The sequence below is a fragment of the Pocillopora damicornis genome, chromosome 5 (genome assembly GCF_964200805.1).
Source record: "Pocillopora damicornis chromosome 5, jaPocDami1.2, whole genome shotgun sequence".
NCBI lineage: Eukaryota > Metazoa > Cnidaria > Anthozoa > Scleractinia > Pocilloporidae > Pocillopora > Pocillopora damicornis.
The window spans coordinates 3,114,681-3,135,604 of NC_142674.1; the positions used below are offsets into that span (position 1 = coordinate 3,114,681).

Consider the following 20,924-nt stretch of genomic DNA (forward strand, 5'->3'; position numbering starts at 1 on the left):
AAATGGGAGAATGCATGTATGGATAAATGAATGAATAAATGAATTAGTGGGATAGAGAGTGAGTGACTAATTATGCAAGAGGAAGAGTTGGTGAGTAAGAGTTGATGAAAGAATAGTTGAACCGACCGACCGATCGACTGACTGACCGACTGATTGTCCGACTAACCGACCGACTGACTCATTAACTGACTGACTAACGGAGAAAAGAATGAATAAGACAACTTTTCAATCAATCAAACCATCTTAAACAAGACTAAAGCAAATAAACAAAAAGGAAAGAAACAAACACCGCAATAAACGGAATGTAAAAAAAAACTCAGCAACGTACGGATGCAATCAAGATATTGCAACAATACGGTAGCTTATCTTTCCATGTTATATTTCACACTTATAAAGTTTTTTTTTTTTTTTTGCAAACAAATAACACACTTGACATTCATTAATTCAACATGAATGATAACTTAATACCATTTTTATCGTCATTTCCTGTTGCTTTAAATTGTTGAGTGTTAGAAACCGATTATGATTTTTTTTATCAAATGTAATATGATTTGAATCTCTAGCATAATTATCTCCTTAAGATCAACAAATCAATACATTACAAGAACTTGACCCACCAAGTACAGACTTCGTATCACGTCTTAGGCTTTTAAGCCTGCTAATTATCTTATATCAACCCTTTAACCCCTTGGAGTGACCAGCATCCAATTTCTCCCTACAAGATCACCCTGAATAAAACATTAAGGTCATGAGAATAAAGGAAATGATCAACACCTAAAGAAGCTCTTGATTGTTAAACAAATTCTCCTTTTCAGAACCTTAAGAAAGGTGTAGAATAAGTATGGAGAATATGCATACTGATGTTAGGGTGTAAGGGGTTAGGAGAAATCGAGACTGACCTGGAGCTTTCATTGTCAGGTCTACAATAGTGGAATTCAGCATAAGTTTATTGAGAATCCCAATTAGTCAATCCTCGTTGCCAAGTTCACCCTTTTACTCAGAGTAACTCAGGGTAAAACATCCGGAAGATCTCGTTTATTTGTTTATTTCCTCCATCTAAAACTGTATTAAAAAGCAGTCTTATTTAGTGAAGTTTTTAAGAGCATCTTGGTTCATCTAGGTTAAGCTTTTTTAAATTCGTATTTAACGCAGTATTCATTACCCTTAAAGAGGTAAAGAATTCAAACTTCGGCAAGATTCAATAAAAGTATAAATTTCTAGTGCCATAGTTCTTGAATTGTGTTCATGATCATAAAAAACATTAAACCCACGTACTCTTCAGGCTTATCAAATGGTAATTTCTCCTCACAAAAGTTATAATTTAAAAAACAGGTGTTGAGAATCAAAATGAAGATTTTATCAAAAGACCGAGCATTGTTTGAGTCGGAAGAAAACTTTCAGAATTAAGATCTCAATAAATAAATGGCAGACAGCAATGAACCTTACATCAAAATCTCATGAATGAGAGGTTTAAAATCTAACAATTCATTTCGAAAAATTACAAGGGCAAATACATGTGGATCTGTGGTCCAGGAAAGCGTAAAAAAGTTTTCCTACCTCAGAAAAAATAAAACCCGAGAAAATGAAAAAAATCAAAGTCTCTCAAAAATTTTTTTGTGATTCCGCAATGTTCATTATGTTTTCTTTTCCGCAAAGCTAGCAATTTGCCTCAGAACATTCTTTGCCATATTATTTGCTCAAGTAATGATTCCAATAAGAGACGTTGAACGAAATAAAAGCAAGAGGAAAGAGAAGGCGCGAGATACGATCGATTATATCACCAACCGACAGCCTCGCTCGTTTGTTCTTGCAACTCATCATTCCTCTCCGACTTGTCCTATCAGTCATCTCAATGTCATTTTTTTTCTCTGGAAGGAATGAGTCGACGTTGTTTCGTGAACTGACTATCCCCAGTTCACCGGTGTTCGAAAGCATCTCCACGTTCAAAAAGCCATCACTCTTTAGGAGCTTCTCTATATAAAAACTGTCTTCAGTACGAGCTCTCTGCAAAAAAGAGAACACTTCTATTATGATCAAAGAACACACCAGGCAATTATGAAAAATTTTCAGCCGATTTACTCGAAAGTTTACTCGATTACCGACGTGAAATGTTGAAATCGCTCTCAGTACTGTATCTCCAGACTGGACACACTAAGAGGGTGTCAAAGTGGAGATGGCTTTAACGGCTGTCGCTTAAAATTTGGGTATATAACGGATAACGTTTTATTTCCTTTCAATAAGTTTTTAAAGGAAAGTTGTTCCCGCTAACTTCTTTCAACGAATAAATGTTAAAATTTGCCAATTTTTACTTCTGAGAGACCCCTGCTCAACATTTCTCATCCTGGTCTTACGCGGGATGTTTGTTGCATTTGGGTGGAAGCCGCTGTCATCGTGCTCAGCTTCGAGTCAAATGGTCTGCGATACAACCCTCGCCGAGAATTGCCGGAGTAGTGTTCCTCTTGGAAAAGCAGTTAGGACAGTTCAATCTTAGCAGTGTATCTCTCCACCCAGGAAAACAAATGGATACCGGCGAATTGTGAGGAATACACAAGGAAATGTTGGAAGGGATGGGGAGATTGGGGGTGTAAGGGTGGGTTGGGGGGACGAATAACCCTGTAGCGGGCTATTATCCCATACGGGAGGAAAATAAATATCGTGTATCTCTTTATGGTGACAAAGCCGAGATATGCTATTGTCGGTTGGGACTTCTGCATGGCTCGTAAGCTGACTTGTTCTCACAAGAGCAGGAGCACCCTCCCACCAGGCAGTCGATCAGAAAGTTATCCAAACTGGCCAGCCCGTGAAAAATTAATTTAACAGTCTGCGTTATTATTCCAACTCCGAATCATTCCCTTACCTCTGCCTTGCCTTCCTCTAGGTCCAAACTCCTGTCCCGACCGCTCTCCTCCCGTGATCGCTTTCGTTGACGGACAACGTACACGATGATGCATTCAAACAGGACAAGAAACACGAACACAAAGGAGACAATCAGGTACCAGTCTATAGCTTTGGCATAGCTCACTCGAGGTAGAGACATATTCACCGAGCCCAACAGAAACATTATGGTCAAAAGCGTGGTGATTCCCAATCCTACTCGACCACCCATGTCGTCTTGGCCCAACCAAAAGACGATCCAACTAATTGTGACTATCAGTGTATCCGGGATGTAGACCTGATTAACGTAATAACCGATACGACGTTCAAAGTGGAAGTAGACTAGAAGTTGGGTATAGTTACCTGTGGATGCAAGGTTTGGTTATGTAAGACTTACATGTCACATTGACCCGACAAAAGGAATTTGGCGAACGAGCGGCCTTTTTTGCAATGCCAAGTCGAGTCTTCCAGCGTATCGCAATATAAGCCCACAACAAAGGAAAACTCTGCTGAAAGGCTATTTATAATGGTAATGGGATTAAGAGGAGTCCAATTCCGTCTGTAATCATACGAGTGATTAACAAAATCGGACGACCGCGAAGCGGTAGTCTGAAATTGGAAAAATCGTGAGTATGATAGCTGACAAAATTGGACGAAACGAAGTTCTGTTATCAATTAATGAAAACTATGGCAAAATTTGAGAAAGAAACTAGACATCGGTTGTACGTCTTCATAAAAAAAACCGTTGACGAAATGCGGAACAACAGCGCGCGCACATGACACGCTCTGTCCACCTACACATGCATGACGTGTTAACTGTCCCTTTAACTGTCCTATACACAGTCCAAGTACAAGCATGACGCGTACACTGTCCTATTAGTGCTCAAATCGGGTTGGTGATAACCAATCACGTTCGAGAATTTTATTATGGTTTTGATCAGTATTTTCATTGCTTTTGTTTTATAACACCATGGGTACCCTTCATTATTCCAAGGAAAGCATTTAAGGGGACTTGTCTGCATAACGATTGAATTGCTAAGGTTAGGTCAAGTAGCTTCCACAGAGGGAAAAAGGGATAATCACACTGAAAAATCTTTTTTTTTTGTGATATGAAAACGGAAATCCAAGATGGACAAACCGCACTTACGCCTTATAAAAGAATACAGTTCTACATTCAACTCTTCAGCTTACTCTTTTCATTGAGAAGACAAGAAACACAGATAGCTTATGCAAGAAAAAGGCTCGGTCAACAAATTTCATACCTTTTAAAGAAAGGAGGGCATCAACTTTTCGAACGAAATTTCATGAGGAACTTTGTCAGATTTTAAACATGCAAGATACTTTAGATAACCAACCAGAGATATAAATCATAACGCTTCTGTTTAAGTAGGCTTCTGTCATGTCAAACTGCGCGATATTCTTTTTCTCTACTACGACCTTCTCTCGCCTCCACTTGTAATTGACATCTGCCAAGCTGTGTCCATCTAAACGAAATCAATTTACTTGTTTAGTATCAGACCTTGCTCCTCCCACTTTTGATACTTCTCGCAAGTTAACATCTTAACACTTTAACTCCCAAGATGGAATTTCTCCTTACAAAATATATATCTTATAAGACGATATGGTGTTTAGAACCTCTGAGTGTTTTTAACAGTTGTACCGTATTTTTTACAACCCCGTTATACAAGTAAAAAGAACAAACAACGAGCAAAAATTCTCAGTTATCTACCATCCAACTGCAAGTATTTAAGAGATTATGTCCAATCACAGTATTTTTGAGGTTTTTTTCTTAATTATGATCATGACTGTTTTTTTTTTTTTTATAAATATTATAACTCTTAGCCTAGAGAGGGACGCAAACTGTCATTTCCTTCAGTCTAAACAAATTAAAAGGAAACATACCATTATCTTCCAAAAAAGTCATGCAATTAGACACTTACAACTTCCCAAAGATAGGCCACACTTTTGTGTGTCCATTGGAAAATCCTTCAAGTCCATAGCACAAGAGGCCACGATTTTCACCCTAAATTTAAAAACAGGAAACTCAGACGAGACCTTGAACAAAGGGAAAAGTAATTGAGAGCAAAGAAAGAACCATTTGAAATTAGAGATCTTGGATAAAGAGGAAGCAAGAATGGAACGACACAGGAGAACAGAAAAGGAGCTCTTGAAATTAGAGACTTTGAACAAAAGGAAAGTAAGAATGGAACTTTACAGGAGAACAGAAACAGGAGCATTTGAAATTAGGGAACTTGGATAAAGGGGAAGCAAGAATGGAACGACATAGGAGAACAGAAAAGGAGCATTTGAAATTAGGGACCTTGGATAAAGGGGAAGTAAGAATAGAACGACATAGGAGCACAGAAACAGGAGCATTTGAAATTAGGGACCTTGGATAAAGGGGAAGTAAGAATAGAACGACATAGGAGCACAGAAACAGGAGCTCTTGAATTTAGAGACCTTGGATAAAGGGGAAGTAAGAATAGAACGACAAAGGGGCACAGAAACAGGAGCATTTGAAATTAGGGACCTTGGATAAAGGGGAAGTAAGAATAGAACGACATAGGAGCACAGAAACAGAAGCATTTGAAATTAGGGAACTTGGATAAAGGGGAAGCAAGAATGGAACGACATAGGAGCACAGAAACAGGAGCTCTTGAATTTAGAGACCTTGGATAAAGGGGAAGTAAGAATAGAACGACATAGGAGCACAGAAACAGGAGCTCTTGAAATTAGAGACCTTGGATAAAGGGGAAGTAAGAATAGAACGACATAGGAGCACAGAAACAGGAGCATTTGAAATTAGAGACCTTGGATAAAGGGGAAGTAAGAATAGAACGACATAGGAGCACAGAAACAGGAGCTCTTGAAATTAGGGACCTTGGATAAAGGGGAAGCAAGAATGGAACGACACAGGAAAACAGAGAAAGAAGTATTTGCATTTTACAGACATTGGACAAAAGGAAAGTAAAGTGGGAAAGAAACAGGAGAACAGAGAAAGGAACATTTGAAATTAGAGGGGTAAAGAGCCGCCTGAGGGGTAAATCTCGAAATAATTGACAGGACTTCATCCCTCCCCCATTCAATTTTGCCGGTATGTAGCTAAAAAAATTAATGGCATCACAATACAACATTGTTTTTTTGAGGGGGACGGAACGAATAGGTTACCCCAACAAGGACAAAAAAAAAGATAAAATTGAAGTAATAGGAAGTTGAAAAGGTCAATGGGTTCAACAATTTGGTCACTGACTTTAGGGTTAGATGCTTAGCCGAATCCGTCAGTTATGATCCTGATTCAGGAGATCTGGGGACGAGGGGAGTGCGGAATCACCCCCTAATCGCCATTTCTCCAGCCCAGTCAGGAGCGCCGATTTTAGGGTTAGATGCTTCACTGTATCCGTCGGTTACTACCGTGATTTAAGAGTTCTGGGGGCGTGGGGAGTGCAGAATCACCCCTTAATCGCCATCACTCCCGCCCACTCAGGAGCCGTTATCCCTTTCATGGTCTTAGCTAAGGTTTAAATAGGTCTGTTAAACTGTAAGAGCATTAAACAATGAGAACCAGCAGATTAGGTTTTTGAATGACGGCGAGCTCGGCCTGGTGGACTAGTCATCAATGAAGATGAACTCTCCTCACCTTAAAAGGACTCAGGTCTAAGCCCAACCTCAGTCAATGAGCATAAACTGCCAGTTTACGCTCATTGGGTCTCTGCTTTCGGAAAGCCTTGTTAAGCAGAGACCCTGTATAGTTCTTTCAACCAGGAAAAGCTCATGTGATATTTCTTAGATGACTCGTTTATATCCCTTAACTCACCCCTTCGAGTAGAACATTGAGCCATTGGTATAAATAAATAAAGTACTTTCTGCCTCAGAGTCTTTTTGTCTCAGATTGGACTGTCTTGAATTGCTGATATATGTGTCAGGCATCCACGCATGCTCAATGGTCGATCCCTTCAGCTGAATAACCTCCTTGGATTTATTTGCAAAACGCTTGTCTGTCCAGTAGTGACGGAGGTAACCAAATAAGGTGTACTCCTTGAAAAAAAAATTAAAAACTGATCTTTCAGTTTCGTTTTCAGATGCCTTTATTTAGGACCTTTTTTTACAGCTGGACACTCCGTTCATTTTGAAAAATGAAACGAAACGTCTTCTGATCCTTGGTCTTCATTCTGTACGCACCCTTAAGTTGCAAAATCGTGTTGCTCTTGCAAATTTGCGCACAGACTGTATGTGTTTTGAAAGCCCAAATGTAATTAAGTCCTAAATGTAATAAGCCTCGCTTAAACATCTCGATGTGGATGTCCACTGTAACAACAATGCACTGGCGGAGTTAAACAATTGCATTGGAGGCTTATTAAATTTTGGACTAATTGTTGTTACATTAAAAACTTCATTACATTTTGTGCCAAATATTATTTCATTTAGGACTTTATTACATTCAGGACAGTTATTACATTTAGGACTTTAACATACGTGCAACAAAGACCGGCCGCAACGTCTTAGGAAAATGATTGATTCCCTACCATATTAGCTTCTGCAATATTTGCGAATGACTCGACGTACAAGTCCACCTCTACATCCAGTGGCTTGACTAAAAGAAGACAAAAAGCAGAAAAAGAGACAAAATACAAATAAAACGAACAAAAAGACAAAGAAGAACGTCGACAGCAACAAAACAAGGACAGCAACAACAACAAGATCAGCAATAAACAACAAAAAACAAAAACATCACTCAACAAACAACACACAACAAAAACAACAATTGCAACAACAAGAATAAGAGCAAGAACAAAAAGTAGGAAAATAGCAACACAAAAACAACAATTGCAACAACAAGAAAGAGACTGACAAGAACAAAAGCAAGAAGGACAACGGTGAAACAAACAACGATTAAAAAAAAAAAACAAAACAAAAAGGATAAGAAAGAAAAGAACACTAAGAAGAAAAAGTAGAAGAACAAGAACAAGAAAAATAACAACAATGCCGAAAGCCACTAGGAGATCAAATGGAACAACAACAAGAACAAGAAGAATAAGTACCTCCGTGGTCGGGTCTCACGTCCTTGTCATAATTTGAGAACAGCAAGTCCCGTATCGTCTGATTAGCAACTCTTTGCGAAGACCTGTCAGAAAATCGACATGAGACGCGTTTTTTTGGCAGAAGAAGGATAAAAATTCGGGAAACTCATGGGGCTAACCGATGTGTTTTTATAACCCATGATGCACTTTTTCAAGGGCTAATGACTCTATCTACCCTTTACAAACAAAACATAACAATTTTCATTCGGGAGTTTGTCTGCATCGGCAGCCGAGAAATAAATAAATTTTCATTATTTTTTCTGCCATCAAATACTTTTTGTTTTTCTCATTTTAAAAGATCCTATCGACGTTCAGTGGAGAGGATTTCAATTTTAATTTCATAAGCAGTCTTAACTATTATTGGAAAACACTCCAACTTCTTTCCTTTAAAATGAAACCATTATTCTCCATATTAACTTCGGCAGAACCTGCTGAAAAGCTATTTTTTCATTCTGCCTACATGCACATTGCGCTTTTGTGTAAGAATAACGGACACACCACGATGTAAAGGCCATCGTAACCGTTTTACACCGAGGCAATCGAAAACTCACCAGGATATGCTAATAATTACAACGAATACTTATAGAGATTTATCATTATCTCACAATGTAAATATCTATGAAAATAAATTATCTTTTGAGCTGTAAAACTTCCTAGAAGAGACGAGTTTGACCTTGATGTTTCCAAATGATTTTAAAAACACACCTTTTTTCCAAAACTCATATTTTAATTGATGCAAGGATCTTTTTAAACAATGCTTTTAAAAAGCTTAATCACATACAACTATTTTTGAGAACCTTCCTCAGCTAGATTCGTAACTCTAAAGCAAATATTCCGGGCGCGGGAATATTCAACTCCATTTCAAGATAGAAATAAAAAGTGGTATTAATTTTCTTTATCGTCGATGTGTTTTTCGAAATGCAAAAATGTTATTTCCAAAACAAAGCCATTTCAAAATTGGTCTTCCATACACTGTGCATGTCTATCGTGTTCAAATTTTGTTTCACTGAATTGAATATAACAATTGAAACATCATTTTAATAATTTCCCCGCTGCAATTTTTTGGATGAGATATTTCTCTACAAGATTAAAATATATTTTTAAACGCAATGCTCCTTTCTCAACAGAATACGACAACCTTTCGGGTAACATGCAAAAATGACCTTGTTGTTGTTATGTTCGGTGTAATATTCGTGAATTATTTATGGCGATCAAGTGGATCTGGCTAAGCTTTCAAGACCAAATTAAGACAGATTTTTTTAATATCGAAAAGAAAGAATACATTTGTCACGGAATGATAGAAAAAAAGAGAAATCAGAAAAGTAAAATAAAGCAGAAAACCTTTTCCGCTCAGACACAGCATCAGTGGATTTTATAAACACCGTTTATCTTCTAGGTTTTTTATCATACCAAGTTTAATTGAATTATGCAAAGTGTAGACAATACTGCATGAAAAGTAAGCTGTTGATAACTCTTCATTTCGAAATACATTTTGCTATTTCAGAATGGTTACTTGCCACGCAACTGATTCGAAAAATATAATATTAATTCTGTTTTTGAACCGCACAAATCTGGCAATAACCTCTAGAAACGTTTAAGCAACGTTTTTTTAAAGGTAAAAAATGTTCAATTGTCTCTGCAAGTGCGATATGACAGCGTCGCACTTGACACAAGACACTCCTCGTAAGTGATTTGCGCAAGAAAGAGGCGAGAGCTGAATTGTTTCGCTTTTTACATTGAGAGCTTTTTCGGTTCTTATTGAAACCAAAATAAAGCATTCACGTTAAACCATATTTCTCGAGGGAGCTCCAAAACTAAATATCCGTCCTTGAGAACAGTGATTGGCGATCATAGCTATCATGCAAAAAATTCAACCGCGACAAACAATAGCGAAAGTTAGGAAATCAAACTAAATCTTTTGACGAACGAACTCAATCCCAAAAGATGTGTCAAAATTTTACCAAAAAATTAGCCAGAATTACGTGAAAATATATCGGTTATTGAAAAAGTTATACCTAAAAGATCCAAAAAATATGGTTAAATTAAATTAAATGTCGGGTAAACGCAACACCAATTTGGTTATTGATCGGTTTTGAATGAGGTAAGCATAAATTTAAAAAAAAAAAAAAAAAAAAAGAAGAGGGTTGTAATTGTTTTGAACGTCAAGCACTTTGAATAATTCTTTACTCGGGCTCCAAAAGTTTTTTTTTTTTTACCTCAGTAATTTGAATTGGTTAGTTGAAAAACTTAACATATTTTACTTACCCGAACGGGTGAAATATGGTCGTAAAGACGATAAAAGTGAAGAATTTTGAAGAATTCGTGAGAGACATGGCGTTTTAATCCAACTGCGTCTTTCTTAAATAAACGATGATCTGTAATCGAATGCCTCTGGGTAGGAAAACTATCACCTGCGACAATGTCTCCTTGGCTACCCTAAGAAGAAACAACCAGAAAAAAGGTGAAAAAATAATGACTATATGTTTCTTTTTCTGTACCATTTCTAGCTTTGACGGTTGAATCTAGCTCAGAGTTGATTTTATTATCTTAATCCTGAAAAAGTTTTTAAGATCTGTTCGCTTGGGCATATTTTTGCGTCTTTCTGATGAGAGCGTGGTTACGCTATTCGCTTGGTATGCAAGAGGTATGAATTTTGTCTTATGTTCAAATGGGTAAATTATAACTGGGCCAGTTGAAATCTCAGGAAGATTCCTACTTGAACGAAAAAATCAACTCGTCTATTCAAACGAAAAGGGCGTTTATATCTGCAGACGTCTGGCTAAGGGCTAAGGTGTTTAAAGCTAAGCTAAGATAACCCAGGGTTTGTTTGAAATCTGACCTCACGTATGAAAGCTTTAAAAGAATATTCATTATAATTAGATAACTTATCTACAATTTGGTACTTGGACGCTTTAGAAAGAATAGAGGAAATTATCCAAAAAAGGCTTTTGGAAAAAGAAATAAAGAAACCCAGATTAAATCTGGGTTAGCGCTAATCAGCCTTCGAACAACTGGGGTCTGCAGTTGTCAATAAGGACCTTAAGCACACCCTGACGGCGAGGGCAACGAGGACGTAGCAAAAAAAAAGATCTAATGGCAGAACAATAGTCAGCACGTGCGTTTTAAAAATGTTTATATTTCTAAGCCGTCTTTTGCAAAACAAAGACGTGAAATCACCAAAATTTGCGTCGTCTGGAAACAGAAAGCGCAACGACAAATATTTAAATTTTCCATTTGGAACTCAACGCTGCTTATAAACGTTGTACTGAAGTTGAGGTATGACACCGTAAGAGATTTAGACAGTAAACACACGCAGCTATTTTCAAAATTCTAACTAAAAATTAGAAATTCATTTCTTAATCGACGTCTTTCTTAGCGTTGCTGTGCTTACTGCTCATGGTCCCTATCATCTCAACAGTGTTGACGGCAATTGGGTGAGCATATGTTTCCTTACGATCACATTGATACATATTTCTAAGAAAGATTGATGAGACGAGATTTCGGAACCCAAGTCAGTTATTTAGAGAAGGAGTCTAACTTACCAAGTGTAAACTACTTACCCCAAAAAACGTGCATAAAAAGGTTCTATTTACTCTTTGACTGTCGCTCGACTTAAATATGCTGAACAAGCGTTGAGAACTCAACCTTTGGAGTACAGCGAACAGTTTGCGGAAGTCGAACTTCCTCGCTTTCGGAGTTAAGAAGTTATCTGATGAGACTTTTCTCTTCACTTTCACGTATATACAAAAACATCGCGCACACTCAACTAATTAAGATACATATGCTCACGTCTACGCCTACTCATTTACATCCACGACGCAAATAAGTGAGTTCCCTTTTATGACATATATTAGCACAGAGCCTATGTAATAACTTTGATATCCTGAAGGGTATAAATCAAAAACATCACACACATAGTATGAAATATTGCATAAGTTTGAGCTTAATTAAGCATAAACAAGGTTTGTGGTACGCCTATTCCGCAAATGTTTCTGGATAATTCATCTATGCGTCACTCCTAGTTGATGCAATTTATTTTTAAGTATTGAGACGAGCAAATTAAAATTATCTCGAGTAGCTCACACTATCACATGAAATAACGGCAGGGGGGAAAATTAATGGAATGTGATTCAAATTATTCCATAAGTCTTTTAACGCTCTAGCAAAATCTATACGGGGCTAAATTGGAAGCAACATCCAATCCAATACCTTTACTAGATGATGTTAAAAACTCCTTTTTTTCCATTTTCCTTTTTATTAATTTTTTTTTTTGAAAAGGCGATGCACTGACGATTTCTGGTGTTGACTACGAGTTCCATGCACTATTATTTTCTTTGCTTCTTGCTCTAGTGCTGCTAAAGGAAACTTGAACGCAAAAATATCTCCAAACAATCTCACTAGTTCAATTAATTATTTAAGCTTGCAAATTACAATCCACGAGAAAAGAGTTACCGACAAGAAATTATCAACCCTCTTGAGTCGTAGTAATTGGCCTGATTTGTAATTATACTTCAATTCAGACTTCCACATCAATCATCGATTTTGACCTGTAACACCAGAAATTATGTTTCAAAAGAATCGTCTGAGTCACGTGAAAGAGCGACTAAACGCTTTTCGTAATTCTTTCTTATCAACTCCTTTAACAGTCTTGTGTTTTGGTTTTCCTAATACCTTATTTAAATTGCGATTAAGTTGAGAAAATTCAATTTTCAACCATTGATTCCATTCAAAGATTTTCTGCTCATTCACCGAAAAAAAATAAAAATAATAATAAAAAAAAAAGTTGCCCCGGGCAATAAACTGTCTTGGGGGCGAAAAGTTGTCGTTCACCTGTTTTTATTTTCTTCACCAAAAATTGAATGAACGTCAAATCGCTTTAAAAGCCAAAGACGAGAACCAACCGCTTCCAAGAGCTCTATTCAGTTACATACTATGAAAGTTAGTAAGGGTGGCAGCTGTTTGTTTAGACGGTCGGTCACTGGTTTCTTCTTTTTTTAGCTCCTAATCTAAAGACGGGGGAGGTAGGTGGAGTCGTTAAGTAATAAGTGTTGCATTAGTACGGAAAATTTCTACCTTTGCGATAAATCTATAGACATATTGTTAAAGCCTTCAAAAATCGTTCATCGGCGTATGCACGTTACAATTTTATGGCTGAAAACTTTAGAAAATATACTTCAGGAAAAACAGATCTTAAAACAGATAGGAACATAAATTCGTGCAGAGAACTCCAAAATCCGCTTTACGTTTTTCAATAATTTAGACACATGAATTCCATAGATCTTGAACTAATTACCAGCAAATGTCTCAGTATTGCGTAATAGAAGTGGAATTGAAAACAACCATAGCAAAAGTGGTCAAGATAGCTTGCTATGGGACTCAAGGTTTCTTACCTCTGATGATGGACAACATCCCGTCAGGAAAAGGTGTCTTTCAGTCACTGCATGTAGCCTAAAAGAGTTCGAGACCATCCTCAAAGGCATATCAGAAGGCCAAGCGGTTGTAAAATACATCACGCACAACGGCAACTCGATGTCGATAGCAATTCCGCCCAATTTTCTTTTAATTTCGAGGTTTTTTTTTTTTAATCCAAAGGCATAAATTACAGAACAGTTGAGACCTTATCTTTCTCGCTCGAAATGGAAGTCTTTGTATTGCGTCCAGGGACCTAACATTTGAGATTACAAATCAGGGAATACCGAGAGCTTTGCGCTTGCAATGCTAGTGTATACGTAGCCAGTAGCGTTACGAAATCGCGATCTTTAGCCTAATCGCTGTGTCTGATTTAGAGGTTTAGCGGACGGAGAGAGTTGTGTTCGGTGAAGCACGAAGACTCTCTCCCCTCTTCCCTTCTGTCTTCTTTCGCCTAAAATGGAGACATTTGTAAGCCAATTAATTTTCTTTCCAGCCTTTCTCCGCCTAAAAAAATCTAAGATCATGTCTAAGCGTTATAAGGAGATAAAAAGGACTCGCGGCCGCATTGCACTCTACTCGCTATGTGTTATGAATACCTACACCTTACGGTTATTCTGAGAGCCTGTTTACCTATTTAGGCAAGTTTTATTCATTAATAATTTACGTTTACATTAACATTTAGGGAATAAATAATAAACTCATATTATAATTCATCTTTCCAGCTGAGCAATTGAACTCACGATTTCTAACCGTTAAACACAACCAGGCCACAGTTAAACATTCGACTGACGCAAATTAGAAGACCAAGTACGTGGTAATGCTAATGCTGAATTGAAATGCACTCTGCAAACCTTTCAAACTACAGTTAATAAGCTTTGCATACACATAATGAGTGTAAATTGCTATATTAATTTACAGCAAACGAGTTTGCGATAAGTATTTTTTACGACATTGCGAATCTCGTGCAATCGCCAGCAGTAAAGGAAAGGATTAACTGCTGAGTTAATGAACACAATCGTTGAAGTTAGAGACGTAGCAAGAGAAGAATTCATTGAATAAAACGAAGAAACCAAATAAATAACAAAATATGGACAATAACAGATGATAAGAACGAGAAATAATATAAAAGAGTTCATTGCAGATCTTTTCAGCCCCGCCACGTGTGAATTGGTGATGAATTTGTTATTGGTTTCCACCGCTTGCACCTGGATTTGAATCACATGTTGGTGATGGCGAACCTTTCCGTATATTATCAGGTTGGAAATAGTAGAGACAAATATACAAATGCTTATCACAGTTCCCATTGCTATCAAAAGGAATCTTTCCGCCCAAACTTCGGAGCTTGCTAGGAGAACACAAACTGCCCAAATCGTCCCAACTGTGCATGCCACACGAGAATTTGTAACAATACTCGGATACTGAAGAGGCTTCTGTAAGGCAATGAGCCTGTCCACACTAATAGCTGTAACCGTACAAAGAGATATACCACATACACAAAAACCAAATACATTGTAAACATCGCAAAAGATATCTTTGAGTACCTGGGACTCAGAATACAAGGTTATGAAATCCTTTGCGACAAAGAGAGGTTGCACGATCGCACCAACACTGAGATCGGAAAATGCTAGACAACATAGTAACAATATCGAAGGTGAACGAAGGCTTGGTGTTTTCCATATTCCATGCAACACCAGCGTGTTCCCGGCTATTGATGTTAGGGCGAGAAGAATGTTGACCGCACAATTTACCACCAAAATATTATGCATGATGGAATTAGTCAAGTTTCTTTACCCTTTGGATCCCAGTTTTGGGACAAATAGACCTACTGACTTTTTTGACGAAGCAGTTGTTAGGAAACAAATAATCGTTGTGGGGAAGGTATCGACACATTTAGAATCTCTAAATAAGTGATGATCGTAAAGGCGGTTCAATAAAAAACTAATTAAAAATTAATAAGCAGGGGCATCTGTTTTTGCGTTGAGCACCGAAAAAAAAACCAGCAATAACAACAAAAAAACCATCGTGCGTTCAAGAGGGCCAAGAATTAAGAATGAGCAGGAGGAACATTAGACAAAGTGTAGCAATCGCATTTTCAGAAGTTGCAGAAAATTGCCCGAGTCACACAGCAGCGACGAGGAAATTTCTGCAATTTCTGAAAACAAAAGTGATATTAATCCTTTATTTCGAGAGCAAAATGCGCTTACTTATTCATGATATAAAGGGAGTTAGAGTCACTGGACTTTCAAACGCACGAATCAGCCGAGTGGAAATGTATTTTTGTAACACTACAATGTAACCAGCCCTGCTAAAAATCATTTTCCATTAATGAAATTTTCATACTTAAACGTAAAGTTGTCTCTTTCTCGTTTTCAATTTTAATTTACAAATTCAAATGCTCGGGAAAATTACCACAATTAAGGGAAACTTTCCTGTCTCAGTAGCCAATCAGCATCTAGTAATTTTCCTCTCTTTGTTATAAGAAACATATTATTTGATCCTTGTTTGGGAGTTTCGAGTTAGATAATTCACCTGTAATTGTCGTCAAGAAAAAACGAAGCATCATTACAGGTGATGGTGTTTGCATTAATACGTTACAACAGAAGCTCGTGACCTTGAAGCGGGGTTTATTAGCTGGCTAAACAGTAACATTACACAGGTGAAATTCTAGCCCAAATACGGAGTTAGAGTTTTGAGTTGTGTTTGCCTTCATAAAAACTTTACAGCCGATTACGTAGAGGCAGTAAAAACCCTTCACTAATGAAAGATTAATCCATAAGTTATGGTAATCGATTTCTCTGAGGGGAGACTGGGATAACATTCCTATAAAAAAATTTGGGTTCAATTTCTTAAACTTAAATGCAGTGGCTGTCGGTGAAAGCGGAATGCAAACGAGTCGAGAGGTTTGCTTTGAGAGTGTTAAATGGAAAAGATTTACACAAGTAGACAGTCTGAACTGTCGAGAAAATAAGCTTCTAAGTTTTCTCCGTTCCTCGTTCTTCAAACAATATCTCAATGTATAGTGCATGCAGTACACTCTCGGTTCAAGGACATCTTGCTATTTTAAAGAACCCGATGATACGGATGGCAGCTAATTTCCATAAGAAACTCGTTAAATACGGAGTCCTAATATTAAGGACACTATATTGCAGTTTCAAGGTCGTCTGCATGGATGGAGTTGATAATTGTACTGGTCAACTCTGAAAGGGATCTGTTGATAGAAGTTTCTTAGTCTTGATCAAAATCAACCCCATAGTCGAGTCTGGTTATTTCTACAGTAAGCACAAGATCTGGTCCCTGCATTGTTGCTCTTGTTGTGAGAGTAAATATAGGAGAGTGTGACCAGGTGCCACTGAATTTAAGTCTTTAAACGACCCCATAGTCGAGTCTGGTTACTTCTGCAGGAAGCACAAGACCTGGTCCTTGCATTGTTGTTCTTGTTGTGAGAGTAAATGTAGGAGAGTATGACCAGGTGCCACTGAATTAAAGTCTTTAAACGTAATTCCACCTGTTACCCTGTTACCATGAAGATCGATTTGCTGTCCCTCATTTAAAGTACTAAAACGTTTTCCTCAATTTTCCTATCCTCGGTAAGAAGAAAAAAAAGCCCGCAATTTTTCATGGTAGGGTGGCTGCAATCCATACCTGTGTTGGATCTCTCTCCTCTTTACCAAGTATGGCTGAGGATGGTGATATTTGGCTCTTAGCGGCTCCTGCAACAAGCCAAGGGTTGGCTAGACTTCTTTGAAATTTCTGAAGTTCGTGTGGACCCCCTATTTCAATCTTCGCAATCGCTATTAAGCGCTTTATTTCTCACACCAAATCACCTCCAAAGCTTTGAATAGGAAATTCTGGAGATTGCTCATAAGGCTGTACTCATGTTGATTTTTTTTCAGTGAAAACACAATAACAAATGTACAAAAATCAAAGTTTAGGACGAGTCTGTTTCACAGCCTCTCGAATTTCACGCAGTCGCCAACAGTAAAGAAATGGATTTACCACAGAGTTCACGAACACGATTGTTGAGGTGAGCCCTCTTGCTAGGAAGCCATTGATCGTAGATTGCGAATATATGGCGTAAACAACAAAATATGGAAAATAGCAGATAAAAAGTACAAGAAATACTATAAAAGAATTGAGCGCTGATTTTTTAAACTTCAACATGTTGTCCAAACTGCCATCCGTATTCTTTCCCACCGCTAGAACCTGAATCTGAATCGTGCGTTGATGGTAACGAACCGTTTTGTAAATCAACAGATGAGAAGTGGTGGAAACTCCGAGACAAATCGAAGTTACGATTCCAATTGCGCTCACTCGAATGTATAAGCTACTTAACTGCAAGGCTGGCAAAAGAACACACATTATCCAAATCGTTACAAGAACGCGTTTCGCCCGAGGGATCGTGACCAGACGAGGATACTCAAGGGCCTTCTCAATGGCGATCAGTCTGTCTAGGCTTATAACAGCTACTGTGCAGAGAGAGATTCCACATAACGTGTACCCAAACGTGTTGTAGACACTCGAAAAGACGTCCTTAACATTTTGGGATTGTGAGTACACTCGAAGCAAATTGTTGACGATAAAAAGTGGTTGTGCTACTATGCCAACCGCTAGATCAGAGAGTGCCAAACCACACAGTAAGATAATAGAGGGCGAGCGAAGAGTTGGTGTTTTCCATACTCCATATAACACCAATGTGTTCCCAACAAATGATGTTAAAGCCAAGGGAATATTCACCACACAGTTGATCACCAAAATATTACGAATGGCATTAGTTATATTTTGTCCGTCTATAGATTGTAGGCTATTTGAAAGGGAACTGTTGATGGATGTTTCTGACATGCCCGAAGCGTTCGTTTGGTAAGAAAAAAACGAGTTACCTTCCACGGCAGTTCTGCAGTAATTCTTTTCGCGGTAAATCTACGGATACGATGTGTTGACCAGCACGCCAAGAGTCTCGATATATCTTATTTGTATAGTTGAATCACGTTTTGCCGCTACAAATGAAAACGTCACCGAGATGTCGTAATAATAGAGAACTTACATCTAAACATGTCACCACAGATAACATTAAGTGAGAGCAAGTCCACCTCTCTGAGAAAGGGTACTTATACTTGCGTCATACAAAGGGCATTTATATGTCAATTGTGAAAGGTTAAATAATGAGAATGGTCTATTTCCAAGCTAAATTAGCATTCGAGGTGAAACATGTGAAGCAAACAATTGCTATAACGTCGCACAGATATTTAATATATATTTTTTCTTTCTTCGAAGTTTCCCCTGAACCAGAGGAAAGAAAATAACATCAAAAATTAAAAAAAACTATATATATTTTTTTCGAAGGTGCGATACTAATAAAATAAAAGCATGGATTAGGCTGTGAAACGTTTAATCATCCGTCCAACTGCCGAAATGAAAAAAAAAAAAAGAGAAAACACAATTTAGTTTTACTTGATGGCGCTAAGCATGCGTATTTTCCCATTATGTCCCCTTTCATGCGAAACTAAGTCCTAGGGCGTATATTTTCTTATTAAAAGGAGTTGAATTATTTTTTCCAAGCGCAAATTAATTCTGTTACATTCACGGATAGCATAAGACTTTAAGAAACAGACGTAATAATATCATCCTTGTGTGTCAAATTATACGTCAAACGTTCCGCCCGAATTATGATTTTAATTCATAAACCATAAAATAAAACGTAAGTTTTGGCCGGAATTTTGCATCTATAAATTATCTTGTTCTACAACTTTCGCGTCGAAGAATAAAGTTCCGGATCGCTTTGCTTCTGGTGAACTTACAACTTACTTGAGTGTTGAATACCCGTTTATTTGTTTGTGTGTATTTGTTCTTGGCAACAAGGGATACAACCCAATTCAAGATCTGCATCAAGACGTGTCATCATCATTCTCGAAAATTACAAGCACAGTTTGTAATTTTTATTAGCGATACTTGATCGGGTGGGAAAACCAAAATATTGCAATGCTAGCTGCTTGACCCTGTCTTTTAACATGCAGTTGTGTCCTCTCAAAATGATACCCCATTCATACCAGCAAAATGTGTTTAGCTGAACCGGGTTTTATCGGATGAAAATCAGAAACAGAGAACTAAAAAGTGAGTTTTCCATGGGGTTCAAGAAGTCACTAACTTTTATTTTCGATGTGGTAAATTTGACGTCGACCAACATCGGTTTCAGCAGCTTCTGTGAGAGGCAAACAATTTTCAATTGTGTTAAACAAAACAGCTTTAAAATATGTTTAAGCTGTGGCGTGAATTGGGTATTCGAATAAGAAAAATCTTATCCTGGATGAATATTTAACCACTTAAAGAGGCCGACTCTTTATTTGAATAAGAAAATGTCCATTACCTAAAGCCGTGTAAGAAAGTTAGAAATCTCATAAGGAATTAACGCTTTTAAGCGGAACTGTTTTTTTTACGGAAAAAGAAAAGAACAGATGACGTTTTTAGTGACGGCAATGATTGCCCTTTCTCTCGTTGAATCTAACTGTTTTTAGGTTTCATTACGCGAAACCCAATCGAAAATATTAAGCGAACATCCGCAATCCACTTGGCAGAAGTGTAAGTGGGAGAAGGACGGACTGGAAAAAAATACTTTTCAAAAGTTTCGCACGTGTTTTCAGTTCTGTCCAACGTTTCTTCCTTTCTTAAATTAAGCCTTTCTGTATGACATACAATCAAAGATACGACTCGAAGATGTAAACCACTTCGCAGAAGTGTGCTTAGAAACGACGAGAAAAATCATTCAAGGAGGTTTCTGAAACAGGTGTTTTTACGAAAGTGTGCCATGAGTTACTCCTTACTTCAAGTTAAAAGAAAATTTACATTTCTTATGTTTAATTTCAACAATCGACATTCACAGGTAGCAGTTTTTAAAAGACATTTCGCGGTTTATATTTATTTTTCTTTCTTTTAAGTCCTTCTTAAAGGTTTTTAGCGTGTTCTCGTGGTGCTGCATGACAAACAAGACTGAACATTATTGACGCCACTTCACATTAGCTGATCAATCATAGTTTCCGCTATTCATTTGTTCCGTTAATAACCTTGTAAGCTCTAAGTGCTTAATCTGTTCATCTCAAAGTGGTCAACAGTTTCTGTTGACTATTTAAGGACCTTCACATAATAAGCCGAGTCCGAGCACGTATGAAATTTGAATCAATTTCTAAAAGACAACTTACGAAAATTTGATATTTTCTGCCAAGCTCCATGGCGCTTTTCTGGAGCAAAATATGCCGAAAAGAGTGCAAAGGTTTTGTTTCATAGACGCAATAGAGCTCGACTTGAGACTGCATCTTTCTCAGTGTCTCTTATCCACTTCACCTCTTTCACCAAGAATAATAGTCTTATAATGTTGACGGCTATTGCGTTTCGCCCAACAAAATAACGCAGGTGATTTCGAGCCCATTGCTTCACTATTGAAAAATATCGTACTCAAATTCATACTCACCTCGAAATCTGAAGGTCTCTAAATATGTTTCATTAAACCAAGTTGAGCTGAATAAAAATCAGGAATAGAATACTGAGAAACTGAATTCTGCATGAGATTCC

The 20,924-nt window shown here is 37.6% G+C and overlaps 3 protein-coding genes across 3 annotated transcripts; all 3 read right to left on the minus strand.

Moving 5' to 3' along the window:
- Positions 1 to 1,029: 1,029 nt before the first annotated feature.
- Positions 1,030 to 11,647, minus strand: LOC113686509 (gamma-aminobutyric acid receptor subunit beta). The gene is made up of 9 exons (XM_027204138.2): positions 11,513 to 11,647; positions 10,218 to 10,388; positions 7,914 to 7,996; positions 7,398 to 7,465; positions 6,689 to 6,909; positions 4,815 to 4,897; positions 4,230 to 4,358; positions 2,858 to 3,237; positions 1,030 to 2,004 (listed from the first exon to the last, which is right to left on the minus strand). Exons 2-9 carry the CDS (start codon positions 10,283 to 10,285, stop codon positions 1,690 to 1,692), a joined length of 1,347 nt encoding a protein of 448 aa, XP_027059939.2. The 5' UTR covers positions 10,286 to 10,388; positions 11,513 to 11,647; the 3' UTR covers positions 1,030 to 1,689.
- Positions 11,648 to 14,133: 2,486 nt separating this feature from the next.
- On the minus strand, positions 14,134 to 15,268 carry LOC113686583 (melanocortin receptor 4-like). Its single transcript, XM_089208020.1, has one exon. It carries the CDS (start codon positions 15,128 to 15,130, stop codon positions 14,267 to 14,269), a length of 864 nt encoding a protein of 287 aa, XP_089064146.1. The 5' UTR covers positions 15,131 to 15,268; the 3' UTR covers positions 14,134 to 14,266.
- Positions 15,269 to 15,974: 706 nt separating this feature from the next.
- LOC113686557 (melanocyte-stimulating hormone receptor) lies at positions 15,975 to 18,339 on the minus strand. Its single transcript, XM_027204192.2, has one exon. The coding sequence runs from the start codon at positions 18,201 to 18,203 to the stop codon at positions 17,286 to 17,288; it is 918 nt and encodes a 305-aa protein (XP_027059993.2). The 5' UTR covers positions 18,204 to 18,339; the 3' UTR covers positions 15,975 to 17,285.
- Positions 18,340 to 20,924: the final 2,585 nt, after the last annotated feature.

What these genes read in the sequence shown, in the direction of transcription:
- LOC113686583 (XM_089208020.1), bottom strand. Translation starts at nt 15,130, where the DNA reads ATGCATAATATTTTGGTGGTAAATTGTGCGGTCAACATTCTTCTCGCC.
- LOC113686557 (XM_027204192.2), bottom strand. Translation starts at nt 18,203, where the DNA reads ATGTCAGAAACATCCATCAACAGTTCCCTTTCAAATAGCCTACAATCT.
- LOC113686509 (XM_027204138.2), bottom strand. Translation starts at nt 10,285, where the DNA reads ATGTCTCTCACGAATTCTTCAAAATTCTTCACTTTTATCGTCTTTACG. An exon ending in ACCATATTTCACCCGTTCGG is followed by an intron (nt 7,997 to 10,217) that starts GTAAGTAAAATA and finishes ATTTTCTGACAG; the next exon opens with GTCTTCGCAAAGAGTTGCTA. An exon ending in TAGAGGAAGGCAAGGCAGAG is followed by an intron (nt 2,005 to 2,857) that starts GTAAGGGAATGA and finishes TCTTTTTTGCAG; the next exon opens with AGAGCTCGTACTGAAGACAG.